This window comes from Trachypithecus francoisi, unplaced genomic scaffold (assembly GCF_009764315.1).
Source record: "Trachypithecus francoisi isolate TF-2019V2 unplaced genomic scaffold, Tfra_2.0 Lachesis_group0, whole genome shotgun sequence".
Taxonomy (NCBI): Eukaryota; Metazoa; Chordata; class Mammalia; order Primates; family Cercopithecidae; genus Trachypithecus; species Trachypithecus francoisi.
The window spans coordinates 147,844,394-147,862,309 of record NW_022681453.1 but is presented as its reverse complement, the minus strand read 5'-3'; the positions used below and the strand labels follow the sequence as shown (position 1 = coordinate 147,862,309).

General features: G+C 32.8%; 1 protein-coding gene across 3 annotated transcripts in view; it reads right to left on the bottom strand.

Annotated features, from left to right (window-relative positions):
* Positions 1-6,630: 6,630 nt before the first annotated feature.
* PLOD2 (procollagen-lysine,2-oxoglutarate 5-dioxygenase 2) overlaps positions 6,631-17,916 on the bottom strand; it is a 100,961-nt gene continuing 89,675 nt past the window's right edge. For 2 of the 3 annotated variants that reach the window (XM_033212397.1, XM_033212399.1), the window contains 8 exons: positions 15,342-15,483; positions 14,106-14,168; positions 13,025-13,138; positions 9,518-9,583; positions 8,792-8,896; positions 7,509-7,655; positions 7,274-7,399; positions 6,631-7,104 (listed from right to left, as the gene is read on the bottom strand). In XM_033212397.1, coding sequence (XP_033068288.1) covers positions 6,949-7,104; positions 7,274-7,399; positions 7,509-7,655; positions 8,792-8,896; positions 9,518-9,583; positions 13,025-13,138; positions 14,106-14,168; positions 15,342-15,483 — 919 coding nt within the window. In that variant the 3' untranslated portion in view covers positions 6,631-6,948. The remainder of the gene's footprint in view (positions 7,105-7,273; positions 7,400-7,508; positions 7,656-8,791; positions 8,897-9,517; positions 9,584-13,024; positions 13,139-14,105; positions 14,169-15,341; positions 15,484-17,916) is intronic. The other variant, XM_033212398.1, reaches the window with a different exon arrangement.

The window sequence follows — 17,916 nt, the reverse complement described above, 5'->3', positions numbered from 1 at the left end:
ACCTCTTAAATTCAAAACACCTATTCCCCCTCTGGGATCATTTTGATTCAAATATAATAAAATTTCAGACATAAAACCAACTTCCAGTTAACACACAAATACCTGCAATGTGACAGACTGTATGCTAGAGTCTAAAACTGAAAAGATGGAATAAGACCCAGTCCTTGCCCTCAAGGAGCCCATGGCCTTATTGAGGAGAATGAAAGGTAAGTAAACAATCCAGTATGCAAAGTGCTCTGAGAAGGAAAGCCTATTAGAGATACACTATAGGCAGTTAACCCTGTTTCAGTTATGCATTTCTGTGTAACAAACCATGTGGAAACGTAGTGACTTAATAAATTGTCATCTTTTATAGCTCTGTATGGGTTTGCTTAGCTCAGCTGGGTGTTTCTTGGCTGAGGGGTCTCACATGTGGTCGCAGGCAGAAGTTGACAAGAGCTATATTTGCCTGGGATTGATGTCCAAATAATTCACTTATGTGGTAGAAGCTGATGCAGGAGCTTGGTTTCAGATGTTGGCCAGAGTGCTTGCACATGGCCTTGCCATGTGGCATGGGCACAGCATGGCACCTGGATTCTACAGAGAATGTCCTAACAGTAAATGTTCCAAGAGCTCAAAACCACAAAGCTTCTCATAACTCAATTTGGAAATTAGGCAGTTACTTCTACTGCATTCTGTTGGTTACAGAGGACCCACCTGGGTCCACAATGGTATGAGTACTGGGAAGCATTGTTCATTGAGGACCATCTTTGTCGACTTGCTATCACAGGCACAAAATCATTTCAAAAATACATATTTTTAAAATGCCCTCTCCTCTTGGCTCATAGAAGGTCAATGGGAAAGCTGTCTGAGACAATATGAAAATCAATGATACTACTCCAGCATTAGCTGAGGATCCCCTTGATTTCATCCAGCAGCCAAGACACTAAGTGACCCAAAGGAGGAAAAGGGTGATCAAGGAGGCTGTGTGGTCAATAAGTAAATGTGCAACAGCTGGAGTAAATTAGAACTACTTTAGTGCATAACTTCAGCAGGAATAAATTTTGTTAATCTTCAAAAAGTCAAAACAAAGATTATAATTTTCATAGTATCTGAATCGTCCAATTTTGAGTACCACAAGACTCTTGTCCTCATTGTTGCACTTACCAGTTCTGTACCGATAATAAAGAAAAACTATGATTTACCTTTTCCTAACAAACAGACATTTTTAACATTTTGTTTTTACAATAAGATCCTATGGAACTGCTGTTTTAATATTATGTAAATTAAGTAATTTTATCTAAACAAATAATTTTATCAGTTGTCGAATCTGACTACTCTTATGCTTATTTTATTATTAATCCAAGTAAATATTCTCTGTTGAACATAGATTAAAGCAGTTTACAAATTAGATAAAAATAGAAAACAAATCATCAGTATTAACTGGAAATATGCTAGCTACCCCTTATTTCAGAATAAGGTGTCACAATTCTTCCTTTTAAAATGTTGTATTGTATCATACTTAAAAACATATAAATAATTCCTGAATAAAAGCATCCAATATTTATCATTTTATTAGTATTAGCCTTTGGGGAAAAAAATTGATAGCATGATTTTATAAAGCTCTTGCATTTGCTTTAAATTTAGAGTCCGTTAGCTATTTTGACCACAAGGTGGAGCTGTGATGTCACAATTTGGCAAGATTTGTAAGATACAAAAACCATGTATATACAGACGAAAATAATGTAATAAAACAAAGTATAATAGGATAGTCTCATCTTGCAAATATGCACTATTTAAAATTAATCAATTCTCCAAACATTATCAGAAGAAAACTATCATTTAATTTGTCCACTTCTCACTTAGCAGTTATTGAGCTTTATCATATATAAAATTGTCTTCAGTAGGTGCAGAATTATCTTGTCATTTCACATCACAATCCCAAACAGTTTTAGTGGCTTTAAACCAGTGTTAAAATAATGTCTTTTAAAATTATTTTATAATTAATCACAGACTAGTTCATTAACCATCATAAAACGTATTTTTTTCTCTCTCTTCCATCGCTTAATTTATTTTGAACTCTAATACTGACTTCAGGGTCTGCAGTTGATTATTTGTGTTTTGTATTGTTGAAAAGGCAGAAATTTCTAATTTTCAAAAGAGAATATTCAGATTTTGAGTCAACCAAGTTTCAGTGAAGATAGAATAGCATGCTAAGCTCATCAGTCTCTTGATTTATTAAACAAACATTACCATCACTTCACTAATACCTGTCAGGAATGAAACCACTTTTCCAAATGAATGTTTCCTAATTTATTTTAATATATTAAGAATAAAACTAAAATATATCCATGCATCTGTTGATGGACACTTAAGCTGTCTCCAAATCTTACCTATTGTGAACAGTGCTGCAACCAACACAGGCATGCAGATAATGCTTCGATATACTGATTTCATTTTCTTCTGGGTATATACCAAGCACTGGAATTGCTGTATCATATGGCAGCTCTATATTTAGCTTTTTTGAGGAACCTCCAAACTGTCCACAGTGTTTGTAATTAATTACATTCTCAACAGCAGTGTGTGAGAAGTCCCTTTTCTCCACATCCTCTCAAGCATTTGTTATTGCCTGTTTTTGGATATAATCCATTATAACTGGGGTGAGATAACATCTCATTGTAGTTTTGATTGGCATTTCTCTGATGAACTGATGTTGAGTACGTTTTTAAATGCTATTAGAAAGATTTAAGATTTACAAAGTTCACAAATCCCTAACCTGTTTACTTACCTTCTCATTCTAATTTCTTTTATCAAAATAATGTAATTATGTGACACTTCACATTTTTAAAGCATTTCTACATGCACAATTTTCTCTTCTCATTATTTTTCAGTGTAATTCTCTTCCATTTTAACCCAAAACTCATAGCATTAAAAAGTTTTATACATTTCCCTATTTTTCTTCCTAATGGCTTTTTCTTAATAATTATTCTTAAATAATGCTGTAGCTTGCTACTCTAAAAGACCACAAAACGAACAGTTCTGTTTGATACACTACTTCATGAAGTCTTGAAGACCTCAATATTCCACAACAGTTAACATCTAGTCAGAGGGAGTTATTTACACACACTCAATTAGGACTAAAAATTGTACTGGGCTCTTCTGCAACTTTAAGAGATCTGTTGAATAATCATTCCAAATTCCAAATGAATGACAAGTTACCAGCATGTCATGTAAAATGGGCTTTAGGGCGTAAAAAGCAGATAAATCGAGACATACATATGTCAGACAGGAAAATAGAAGCGAGTGTATAACGAGATTCTGTGACAAGAATGGACCACTCAACTCATATATTCATTGTTTTCCACATTTCTATTCCGTAGAAGGATATTTGACCTCTTAGTTAAGTTACCAATACAGATGAATTACTGGTGTTTTCAAAGATGAAGCAGAATGAAGATTAACGCACTGGACTACTACTGAAGTATCTATATTAAAGAAAATATTCGTATTGATTCCTATGCACATTAAGAATTAGAAAAAATTCTACCACGGTGAGCATTTAAAGCAACTTGGTAATGTATGTATATACATACACACACATGCACACTTGTGCACACACATGTGCAGTTACTATTGACATCCATATACTTTCATTTATTCAAATTAGTTACATTAATGTCTCCTTCCTAGTCTTTTTTTCTTTAATCAATACACAAATATATTTCTATAATATTTCAAAAACACAAGTGCAAAAGGTAAAAGGCATAAATTCCACTTACTCCTCCATGATCTCATACCACTCTCCAGAGTTTTTCCTCTCTCGGAAATTTGCTGTAGGTTTATGCACACATACATAGTTTTTTTTTGTTTTGTTTTTAACATAAATGGTATCATACTCTAAATAGTGTGACTTTATCAGGTTCATCTGTCAGAGATATCTGATTGTTGGAGATACACAATAAGCCCTTTGACTACATGTGTTTGAACTATGGAGGCTCATGTATATGCGGGTTTTTTCTGTCTCTGCCACCCCTGAGACACCCTTCCTCTTCCACTTCCTTCTCAGCCTACTCAGTGCAAAGACAAGAAGAATGAAACCTTTCTGATGATCCACTTCCACTTAATGAATATATTTTATCTTCCTTATAATTTTTTAAATAACTTTTTCTCTAGCTTATTGTAACAATACAGTGTATAATGCATATAACATATAAAATAAATGTTAATCAGCTGTTTGTTATCAGTAAGGCTTCCAGTCAACAGTAGGTTATTAGTTGATAAGTTTTGAGGCAGTCAAAAGGTACATGTGGATTTCTGACTGCACGGGATCAGTGCCCCTAACACCCACATTATTCAGGGGATAATTGTTTATATATATGGGTATATGTATTTTTTTCTTTTAAAAGTCTTTATTATATTGCATAAAATAAATGACTCAAACAATAGATATACTTTCTGTATCTTCTGCTCTGTGTGTTTCAAGCTGTATTTTTCTCCATCCTTCCGATTCTACTTGTTTTCCATTTTTCAAATTTTTTAATTTACTTATGGGAATTTTTCTAATTTTCCCTCACTAATTATGAATCATGTTTTTAAAGCTACATTTTATATTATTTCATGGAATGTAGGATAAGAGAAGAGACAAAACAATGTGCTCAATAGCCTACCTGGATCCCATTTCTGAAAACATGGCATGAGACTGAAATAGTTATGCTAGGTAATCACCCATAGATACCAAAATGGAAAAGAACTAGTATCTGGGAGATGTCTTTGAACTGTACCACAAGAGATATTAAGCTGGCTTGCACTGGTAGGAACTGATCTGCTTTTATAACCAGAGTCTGTTCTGATGAGTTGGCATCTACGTCATACCAGGTGTTACATATTTTGAAAACCATTCCTGATGTATAGTAACATAATTCACAAATCATTACTAAAATGTCTCCTCATCCTAGTTGACGGATAGTAGAAATTTTCTTTGGGTATTAAGTGTTGCCAAAGAAGAGAAAGGGGTAGAACCCAACTTTCTTATCTTTTAAAGTCCATCTCCCAGTGACTATAATGTCTTGTTCATCAACATATCTTTGGTGCCTGGAACAATGCCTGGACCATAATAGAGACTCGGAAAACATTAATAAACAAATAAACCTATATTGAATAACGTTTGGCTTCTATTTTCTCACTTGTAAAATAAGTTAGATCAAATCTCTAGTCATCCTAAAATTGAAGATTTTATAATTTCATTTATAATTCAATAGTTTCACATATCATTAAATCTACTAAGCAAAATGAAAAATCATAGGTTTCATTCTTTCAGACAATTCCATCATGTATTCACTTCTGAAGACAAACACCAATAATAAAGATAACAACAAAACTTTCTAAAATTATTTTATTTTTTATAATTTTCTAACACACAGTGTTAGAAAATGAATTTTGGCACCATGATTAAGAACTTCTTTTCAAGTTTAACCTTTACATTAAAAACAGTAGCTACAATAGGGATATTTCAACCTTACTCAGAGAAATGATAAAACATCAAGTCAACAAATATTTTTGTTGGAGAATTTTTTTATAAGTGGGATAAAGGGAAGTTAATATAGACACTCAGAAGAATAAAATGGAAATTATGTCAGGAAGATAAAAAAGCAAATAACCTTCCCCCCAAAAAAAGAATAAGGAGAGAGACAAAGGGCAAAAGGGAAGAAGCAAGGCTCAACAACTTTGTTTTCCTGATATAAAATTCAAGTACTTAAAAAGTGTTTTTTAAAAAATAATTAAATGCACTACTCATCTCAATGAAATTTTTCTTTTTCCTCACTATTTTCTAGAACTTTCTAAAAAAGGAAACAAAGAAAAAAAAAATCCTGTTTTGGACTTAAGGACACTTGCTGATCTTGACACTTGATAATACTTTAAGAAATGGAAAGGTTTTCCTAAATCTAATACCTGCTTAATATAAACCACTTTGGAAGATTCATCTGAAGAAACATAGGGTTTGATTTTTAATACAAAGGTAAAATAATCTGCCTTACAATCAAAACAAAAATGCAACTATATACGCTCCTCGGTTGTGTTTTGTACTCATTTTCTTTTTTTGTTTTTTTTGTTTTTTTTTTTTTGAGACGGAGTCTCGCTCTGTCGCTCAGGTTGGAGTGCAGTGGCGCAATCTTGGTTCACTGCAAGCTCCGCTTCCCAGGTTCACAACATTCTCCCGCCTCAGCCTCCGGAGTAGCTGGGACTACAGGCGCCTGCCACCACGCCCGGCTAATTTCTTTTTTTTGTATAAGTAGAGACGGGGTTTCACCATGTTAGCCAGGATGGTCTCGATCTCCTGACTTCGTTATCCACCTGCCTAGGCCTCCCAAAGTGCTAGGATTACAGGCTTGAGCCACCGCGCCCGGCCCCTGTACTAATTTTCTTGAGGAAAACGTTGTGTAATTTTTTGTGTGTTCCCTTAGTAACTACTGTAAATAAGACCTGCATAGGTGTTCAAAAAAATACTTAGTTTCATACAAATCCAGTTAGAATCTGATTTTCAAGGTTTTAAAACATGGTAATTCATTTATACCCATTTTGTCTATATTTCCTCTATATTTTGATAAATAAAAATCTTCCCATGTTTTTAAATAAGAAAATATTAGTCTTGTCATTTGTACCTAAATATTTTATCAACTTGAAACACAAATTCATAAATTGTCATTATTCTCAGAAGCAACAAAGCATAGAAATAAATATTTAAGTTTTTTCTTTCTTTTCTTCTTCAACCTGTGTTTTAAGGCTCAGAGCAGACATTAAGAAATATCAAACAATTTTTATAAAAAGTTTTTCAAATGTTTGGCCCAAAGTGAAGTTGTTCTGTTGACGCTATTTAAATATTCCTCTCATATTCTCAGACACAACTTCAAAGATGTGTTCATGCCAGTCATTCGTCCAAAAGAAATTTCAATTCAATGAAAAGTAAATAACTTAGGGGTCTATAAAAGACACTGCAATGTATCTTGTTCCATTTTTAACAGGAAGTCCTTCATGCAAATGTGTGAGTCTCCCAGGATGCATGAAGCTCCAGCCTTTTCGTGGTGATTCAATAGAGCAATTGTATCTTAGAAATTTGCAACCACCTCCCTAAAAAAGTTAAAATGAAGGAATATATCAGATTATATTTAACCAGCAGCAAAATTCAAATTATGTCATTTGAGCAAAATTTAAAAAAGAAAGTAAGGCCTAAGGCAAAGTCCTTTTCATAATGACGTATTTCTTTTGAAAAATCTAAAAACACAAAAGTCATAATTACCTGAAAGTCTTCTCCCACATTATTAAGCGCAATGTTTATGGTAAATGTAGAAGCATCATGATGAGGACGAAGAGAACGCTGTCTTTCAGGGGAATATTTTACTACAAAATTCAGTAGTGCAAATCCCTGAAAAAGCAAAGTAAGCCAGTGGATTTGCTTATTAATAAAAACATTAAAAAGAACACCTGTGTAAAAGTTGGTAAGAAACAGGCTGGAGGGGTAGGAGGATAACTACCTTCGTATAGTAGCCTGCAAAGACCTTCAGTGTAACTGGTGCAATGAACTCCCGGATAAAATGAAGCCATACATTCTCCAGATCAACTTGCTTCATGTGGATATCATCAGTTGGGACATTTTCATAACCACCAGATATACGGCTATCCTAGAAACAACATTAATGACATCGTAAGGTGTTGTCCACGTGCAATTCCCATTTATATTATAGTATTTTTTTCAACCACAGATCATAATAGACAATAAAAATAACAGTTATTCCAACGTGGCATATCATCTGCTTTAACTGTAAAATTATCAAAATAACTTAGGTAACATCTTTGTCAATGATACAATGATGAAACAAAGTAAATAAGGTCAGTAGACTCCTTTCTTACTTCTTAAATGTATATGTGAAATTTAACTATAAAGTAAATAAAATTGACTTCCTAGGCCCTCATATCCCCTCTTAAAAATGAGTCTTTTTTTACAGTGACCCTTTAGGCAGTCTTAGCTGCTTGAAGAGCATACTGATGGCATATCTGCTTTCTGTATTACCAAATACTGAAAACAAGCTTTCCCCGCCCTTCCTCACTTCTATTTGTAACACTCAAAGTCTCTGAACGATTGTTTTTCATTATTTCACCACCCACCAACTTTAAGTTTTTCCTTATACTTTAAGTTTCCCTCTCCCTTATCAGCTCATTAGCTGGGGGACAAAATCATGCAGAGGCAGTAATATTCCAGAGTATTCTACTAAAATGGCATGTGATTCTCAGAGGAAAAGAAACACATCTAACCACTGGCAGTGGTATTTCCTGCCAAGTCTTTGACATTGAAAGCAAATGCAAAACTGAATTACACCTAAGGCACTCAGATCCCTCCTTCCCATCTTTACACACAAAAACACAGTTTTGACAGTCAGATAAAGTTTGCCTTAGAATTTTCACCACAGCTCACTGTGAAAATGCAAGAATAAAAGGTGGCCTTGGAAAAGAGTGGTATCACTCTGTAAAGACATGTGTTACCTAACATTAACTCTGGCCTGAGGACACCAACCCTTAGGGAACATCCAGTGTAATCAAATGCATAAATGAGAAACCTACCCAGACTGACGAAATTACTTAAGTGTTAAATAATTGGTTGGTGGGAGAAGTAGACTGAAATCAGAGCCTTGGCTAGCCATTTTTTCTAGGTCTAGAACTCAGAGACATATGAGAGAAAGTATATAACCCCTCCGAATTATCTGAGTATCTACTTAACCCACACACACATTTTAGCTCTTGGTGTGAAATTACAACTTACATGATGTTTTCCCCCAGACCATTTGCCGTAATGTTCCATTTCTTCTACCAATTCATCACAGGCTTTTTCAGAAAATATGGGGAACCAAAAGACATCTGGACAGGGCTATAAAATATGCATCATCGTTAGAAGACATAATAACTTCAGGGTCTTAATAGTCTAAAATAGTTATTTTAATATGTACAAAATAAAAAATCCTGTATGACTAGGAAACACAGTTTTCTTTCATGGTTTATTGACGGTATTTTTTTTCTCATGGTACTAAATAATGGTGCACCTCAGAATTGATGACATCTTACATTCTCAAAAATTAGGTATTAACAATAGTTTTGAACAATAAGCTAAAAGAGAATTCATGTTTTGAAGATGTCTCTGAGAAAAGACTCAGAAAGAGAGCCAAGTCTCTTCCAAAGATACGCTTTCACTGTAAGAGTTCTACATCAGAGATCTGTCAACAGTTCCTATTTTTAGTGGTTTCAGAAAGCTATGACACTTAGGAGCATGCTTTTTAAAAAGGCATGCTTTTAAAATGTTAATTTCTATGTTCTATATTTTACAAGTGTATGTTCCTTAAGGCTATTTAATCGGTAATTGAGTCACATAAATTTTACCTAAAAGGTAGTTTCTCCACTTTCACATCTTCTGTGAAAGTAGTATTGTATTAATAATATTTCTTCTGGAAAATAACAGCAAATTTTTCTATACTTTGTAATCATTAATACAAACCTGTTCAACTATATTTTCAGTGAAAATCTTTGAATAATCACGGTTTATATACTTTTCCTTCCAGTCCTATAAAAAGAAGTACATATTAAAACAAATATCTTTATAAATACTTTACTGAAAAGTATAAAGCATATGCATTTTAGAAATTATTCAACTTATAAATGATTATGTATAGTGGACAAAATAGTAATTTTCAGAAGCCACAGTATATGGTTTAATCTTTGGTTCTGAATATGCTTATGTCATTCTATGAAATACAAAATTTTTATTTATGAAATACTGTACCTCAGGATTTTTTAACTTAAGTAATCTTATGGTGAATAGATTTACACATTTTACAGATGCTCCTTGACTCACGGTGACGTTATGTCCCAATAAACCCGTGGGAGGTTATAAACACACAATACCCTGATAAATCCATCATAAAGTTGAAAATTCCTAAGTCAAGCCACCATAAGTTGGGGGACCATCAGTATTTTAATATATACACAGAGTAGGTAAACAAATGCGTGCTTAAAAGTAAAAGACAAGGAGCAAAATTCTATCAAAAATATTTGTAAAAATGAATTAGTAAATTCATTAACTAGGGTCTGTCTTATATGTCTATAGTATATTATTCTTTTTTTGATTTTTTTTAATGAATTTTAAAAATTTCTGCCGTCACTTCAATCATTAATATTTTCAAGGAATAAACATGAGTTTACTAGCACTTTCACTTCTTTCAGTTACTAAAATAAGGGTTAGGGCTCTATACTGAAAAACAGTTCCTCTTTATTCTAATTCATGAATTTGATTCTTTTTGACCAATCTCTGGCATAAAATCCACACATAAAGATATCTAAGCTTCTTTCAACAGAAGTTAAATAATTATTTTATTGGGTCAAGTTCTTTATTCAAATATGGGTATTTACTAAAACGTGAACATATTAATATATGGAGTGATACAAGTATCCAAAAAGATCTCTTCTTAAATTTAGAATATTTCTAGAAATTGTTAATTTTCTCTTTACAAAGTGCAAATACAAAGAGCCAGCAGGGAGGAAGTGAGACACAGATACAAAATAATTCCAATCAAAAGATGTTTCAAAAGATATTTGCCTTAAATACATCTTTTGAGGCTCCATTTTAGGGGATGAATATTTATATCGTAATTTATGTCATTAGTTTTGTATATCTGTTTATATGGAACTCAAACATTTTTCATGTGGAGGACACAAAGGTATCTTCAAAATTTCAATAAATTTCATGTTTATATGGTATATATGGATCAGATTTCTATATTATCTCATTATTCCCTCTAATATTAATTAGCTTTCTGATTCTAAAATATGGGAAGAAACTGAATAATCATCCATAAGATTTAAGAATTTTTACCTATAGCATTTTTACCTGTGCATCAATACTGATTTTTCTTCAAGTAAAAAAAATCCCTCAACATTTTATTTAAGGGCATTAGTATTAACATTTCATTTTAGATCACCTTTTAAATCATTGAGTAAACCGTGACTTTATTAATTTCTTAGATATTCTGATAATGGGATAATCAATATGCATTTAGCTACGGGGTATCCCTCACGAGGCATATTAATCAGGTTGATTTAACACAGAACAAAGAAAGCCATGGAAAGAAAAGTTGTTCCTACTCAGTTCTGATGTTTTCATTGCTTACTTTCCAAAGACTTGAATTCTTGCACAAATATCTACAATTCAGGATATAATTCAGGACATCCTACCAGGAACCTAATGACATCCAAGAAATCAAATAATTCTATCCCTCAAGAACACCAAGAGATTCAATGGTGAAGTTAAATATGGCATTCTACCCTCAAGACTAGAAAACACCTCTTTCCAACTTTACTTCTGTGAAAGAGGAAGATATGTGGCTAAAATGGTACAAAAGTACTTTTAAAATACAAAATGTCAAAAGATGTTATATTCCTATTCAGAATATTCAGAGATTACTACACTTACTATCCCCATTTCTTAACTATTCCTACAAAACAAAGGACAACTCTCCTCAAGTGGATTTAGTCTGCAATTTAAAACTTTTACTATTGGCAAGGGGAAAATCATTACAGCAGTGTTACAGGTCTGATTGTTGAAGAGAGTATTTTCCCTTGAATAAGTGTGCCACTTGCCTAACAAAAATATGTCCCTGTAAAACACAAAAGGAGCTAATTACTGTAGATTCAACTCTGTTAAAAAAAAAAAAAAAAAAAGAAAGAAAGAAAGAAGAAAACAGATTTTAAAAGAAAATTGTTTCTTCAAGTTAAGACTCTCTTCATATGCTGAATCAGTGTTCTCTGCAATTCTCTCTGGCTATCTTTGATGTACATTCACAAAATTGCCAAAAAATAATTTTAAAAATGTATTTTCCTAAACAAAATTCTTGAATTTTCTTCTAAAAAATCAAACTATTATAATACGTGAGCTATTTGTAGACATGTTTCTAAAATTATGATTAAAACTGGATGCTGCTTTTGAATACACAAAACAAAAATATTAGAATATTGGAAGACAACAAATTGATAATTCCCTTCCCCAAACCTAATAACTGTCCTAATAAAAAAAAAAGTTATTGGTCAAGTTTAGATCTACTGTACAGATCATGAAATACAATTAATTATGTCATTTTAATTTTTTTCTTTTTATTTACTTTTTAAAAATAATTTCAGCTTTTGGATTCAGGCAGTATATGTGCAAGTTTGTTACAAGTGTATATTGCATGATGCTAAGGTTTAGGGTACAACTGATCCCACCACCAAGGTAGTGACGCATAGTACCCATTAGTTGATTTTTCAACCCTTGTCCCCCCTCCCTCCTCCCTCACTCCTCTAGTGATCCCCATCATCTATCGTCCCTATATTTATGTTCACAAGTACCCAATGTTTGGCTCCCACTCATAAGTGAGAACATGCAGTATCTGGTTTTCTGTTCCATTAATTCACTTAGGGTAATGGCCTCCAGCTCTATCCATGTTGCTGAAAATGACATAATATTGCTCTTTTTTATGGCTGTATAGTATTCTATGGCGTGTATGTATCACATTTTATTTACCCAATCCACCATTAACAAACACCTAGTTTGAGTCCATGTCTTTGCTACTGTGAATAGTGCTGCAATGAACAGATACAGATGCATGTGTCTTTTTGGTCAAATGACTTATTTTCTTTTGGCTATATACCCAGTAATGCTGGGTCAAATGGTACCTCTGTTTTAAGATCTTTGAGAAATCTTCAAACTGCTTTTCAAATTGCTAATTTACATCCTGACCAACAATGTATAAGCATTCCCTTTTCTCCGTGTAGCCTCATCCATATTTGTTTTTGACTTTTTAATAATAGGCACTCTGACTGGTGTGAGACAGTATCTCATTGTGGTTTTGATGTGCATTTCACATTATGTCATTTTTTTAAAGCCTTTAACCACATTTCATATTATTAGACAACTGATTTATAACCACTTAGAGTCACAGAAAAATAATAAAGTTGAGTATGAAATACATACCACGGGATTTTCAAAAATCTGCCAGAGGTCATTGTTATAATGAGAAGTATTGTAACTAGCAGTGGATAATAGCCTTCCAAATTCATGTCTATTAGAAATGTACATAAACACACCCTATATGCCAGAAAATAACAGTATTAATCTCAGAGGTAGGTACAAAAGTAAATTTAATCATATGAAAAATATATAGAAGATATTAATTTCAATTTTTGTATTTCATTTATGAACATGCATTTTTAGTATTCATATAAAATGTGCCTGGTTTAAAATAAAAAACTCAAATTTTGATTATGAATTCAGACACCACACAAAACTAGTAGATAGCACTGACACTCAACTGAAAAAAGGAATGAACTGTTTTTGTCCCTTTCTCATTGATCCTAGATGCAGACATCAGGGAAAAAAATTCCTGTTTGAAAGCAGAAATATGTTTGAGACACAGCGCAATGAATTATACCTCTTTTGGTTTCTTTCTATTTCAAAGAAAGCATCACATTTTTAAACAAGAATTCACTGCCAGTCATATTGCACCAGTCTGTTTCATTCCTTTCTTTTTCTGATGTTTAAAGGCTAACACGCAAATGAGTTATGCATTATAAAGGCAGATAAAGAAAACCAGTCTCATATTCTTGCCCCAAACCAGACAAATGTGGAAAACACCACGAGGTAATGTTGTTTCTTTTTGGACCTGTTTTAATGGTAAAAGAGTTAGTGATTAATAACTCAATGAGGTGCACCTAAACCTTACTGTAATCAAATTCTATTTTATACCTACTTCTATCCCCTTCTCTCCCTTTAAAAAGAAATAAAAACCTAAAAAAAGAATGAAAGGGACTTAGGTTTAACTTTCTCACCTGTCAACCATAAAATGTAAATCAGCTCAGAGTCAAGAGTTGACTATCGCACAAGACCCATGCCCAAGTCACACAAAACACACACACACATAAACAGATGACTGATGAATATCAACATTTTACCAAGCTAAATGCAAATAAGGCCCTTAAAGAAACTTTAGTACTAGGCAATATACTATATCAAATATTAAATAAACAAAAATAAATAAAATAAGTAAAAATAACACCTTTGGGGGGCTGAGCATTTGGAATGTTTCCGGAGTAGGGGAGTCTTTTTCCCTTTGTAAAGTCTAAAATGAAGAGAAGCATTGGGTAAGTTGACCTGTACACCCGCTCTCTCAGGTATTCTTTGGTAAATAAAAATAATAGCAGCTGTTGATCAAAAGCTAACATTCTGAAATGTCCTTCATAGACAACATGCAGAACAAGCAAAGCTTATAGCGCACACAAAGAAACATCTCCAGCTCTTTCAGCCCTTTCTTTTCTTTTCTTTTTGGGAGGTGTTGGGGGGTCAAACATAAGTCTAAGCTCATTCCTTAGCAGAATTTTCATTAGACACATAAGACAATGGAAAAAATGAGTAAGAGAGGCCATTCCATGATGCGCTGTTGAGTCAAATTAGCCAAACATGAGCACAAAATACAATCACAAGTACTGAGGATATTCAATAATAATGCACATAGGTTTGTAGAGAAAACAAACATATTCAAACAACACATGCTTTGTTAAACTAAGAAAAAAATACTTGCCAACTTTTCTGATTTTTCATCAAATCACAATTGCATATATAAATTTGGAAATCAGAAATAAAATAGCCCTATCATTTCCAAAACCAAAAATCATATCAATATATTCTAAACCATATTTATACATTTTGAATTTTCTAGTCATTTTAAGTTTATTTGTAGTGCAGCAAGGTATCAGTATTTTATTTAGAGTAAATATACTACGTATCTCAACTTTTCTACTAGTTTGGTGGTAATAATCCTGCTTTTTAAGAATGTGAAGTTAATAATAATTTTAAAATTTCACCTGGTTAGAGAAAATGTAGACATTAATTTTAGAACAAAAACATCCTTAAATCTGGAAATATTGTTTCATCAAAGCTTATCTAATTAATTTTAATTAGGTCAAGTGTTCACTACAGAATTTCAAATTAAAATAAAGATGTGTTCTTAAAAGAGCAAAGCCGATTTGTAACAAACACATCTTTATTTTTGAAATCCAACTCTGTTGCCTATGAATTAGCCTGAGCACAAAAACTAACATTTTTCATGCCATTTCTACAAGCAAATGTTAAATTATCTCCAAAATTGCTCCCAAATTTTTAATACAGAACCAAAAAAATTGGCTAGTACTTACAAATTAGCAAGACAAAGGGCATCAAAACATAGTGACACACCAACTGGTAAAGCAAGCCATCTTATAAGAACATTCAAGCAAGCCATCATTGCACATCTTACCATTTCTCTAGCATTTCGGCAAAGAGCCATATCAGGATCCAGTTTATCACGAACAAAATAATTCCTTTCATTCATCTCTAATCGGAGTGTTTTTCCTTTAATTAAGTACACATTAGCCATGTATGGTACATTCCATACTCCTCTGAAAGTAAAGAGAAGACATTCTTAAATACCACAAATAGAAACAATTTTAAGTTTCATTTTTACCTTTTTAAAATAAATGCTTTGTGTTTAGATTTTGTATACACACATTATTGAATCAATATACAAATGTATTCAATGATATTTGCCCTATATATATGATTCCATTGTTTATAGTATATTTAATGAGATTCAGAAGATAAACCACTGTCCCTTTGAATACATTTCAATTTTGAGTTGGTGTTTGCTTGGCGTTTTTATTATAGCTACCATATCTCAATCAGTTGTTACAATTAGACTACTATAATCTGTTATATAGAAGATGTTTCTATTTAAAATTAAAGAATTTGATAGCATGAATCATAACATACAACCAGTGGTACACTAGACACAGCTCATACTGGATCCCCAAAGTTAACTTTTACTGACAAGTACGTGTTCAGTAATTTCACATTGGAAACTTAAAATCAGCCATGGTAGAAGTATTTACTCCAAACAAATGGGCAAGCTCTTTAAATCAGGGAATCCTCCACCTCCGAAAGCCAGTTGTTACACATTGACCAGCATACCACTGAATATAGCCTAAAATTCTCCAAAACTATATTCTCTTACCATTCATTAAGCCATCTTAAATATTTTATAGAAAAAGGAAAACATGAAGAAATACAGCTGGTAGCACACGAATGTTGGAAGGTTCTTTTGTAATTCATCCTTTCCCACATCTATATTCTCCCTCTGAAAATGACTCATTTCATAAAAACTGCAAAACAAGTTTTGCCTCTAAGACTGTGTGCCTTGCTTTTAGAGAACATGAAGGCAAGATCTTGACCAAGAAATGTAGTTAGATACTAAAAGAAATATGATATTGTATCTTACTAGAACAGCCTCAAAGAAAAATGCCTTAAGGAGTTACAGCAGTCCCCGCCTTATGTGAGGGTGATACATTCCATGACCCCATTGGATACTTGAAAGCACATAGTATCAAACCCTACAAATATACTACTATGTTTTTTCCTACATATACAGACTTATAATAAAGTTTAATTTATAAATAAAGTACAGTAAGACAAGATAACTATAACAATATGCTGTAATAAAAGTTACATGAATGTTTACAATTTCTCTATCTCAACATATCTTCGTATTTTCAATCCACAGTTGACTTGAAACCATGGAAAGCAAAACCATAGGTAAGGTGGAATTACTGTATAGAACGTATCAGCTAAATTCAGAAATCAATCTCTGGGGAATTATTCAGTGCTTCACCTTACACACACACACACACACACACACACACACAAAGTTGCTCCTTCGTGTAGCTTTTGGACATGAAGTGTATTCCAGTTCAAAAGCCTCTGCCATATTTTTTTTCCTTGTACTTTAGACAAAATGACAGGAGGTTGGACAGAAAACCACCAATGCCTAAAGCAATTTGAAACTAATTTTCCATTCTTCTTTCACAAATCCTCATTTCTGATGTGCCCAAAGATACAATCAGTTATACTGTCTATACAACTCACCCAGAGTCAATACAACTGCATAGAAACAACAGAACACAATCTTAATAGCCTTTTCTCCTCTACCATGCATTTTAATTGTAGCTAACAAAAACCTTTATTGTATTTACATCATTCAGATTGAAACTTTCCACACCAATTACTATTTCAACAAGCAACACATCTTTTTACCACTCAACTGTTTGAACAGAAACATGTGCCTTTTTTTTTCTTCTAAATTTAAGGGCACATCCTTTTAGTCCTGAGAGTGTACTGCCCCTTTGTAATCAGGCTGACATGTTTGAGAACTAAGGCAAAGCATGTAATGTCTTAGTCACTCTGGTCCATCATATGTATGAAAAGAAGAATGACATTCTTCCCCAGTATTACCTTAGCAAAACTATTTCAATTGTGATTATTTTTAGTAATCAACCATTGTCTCTGAAATAAATATAAATCATGCACACACTTTTCAGCAAATATATTCTTTTCAATCTCTAGAAGTAAAAATCTAATATTTGTGAAAAAACTTATATTTAAAGCAGAATAATAGCTATTTCACACACAAAAAAATCATGCAATCAGGAATACTGGAATGTTCTGGCTGTTAGTGTTACTGTTGGCTTCATTATAAATTTTAAAACCTATCAAAACAATCCTTAATTATAACCATTAAAAAGTCAGTAAACTAAATCCCCTTTCCAAACTTTTAAATAAAGAGTATTACTCTTCTATCAACCATACTGTGAGTATGGTGACCATATATTATTTCTTAGTATTCCCCACAGCAATGAGCTTGTTCCTTTGAAGATTTGGGACTTTAAAACATTTTTTTTTAAATATTAGTTTTACACTGGTATTTCAGGATTCCAAGTGGTCTTGTGTTCTCAAATTCCCATTAACTATAAAGAAAAGAGATGAATAAAAAAAATTTCAAG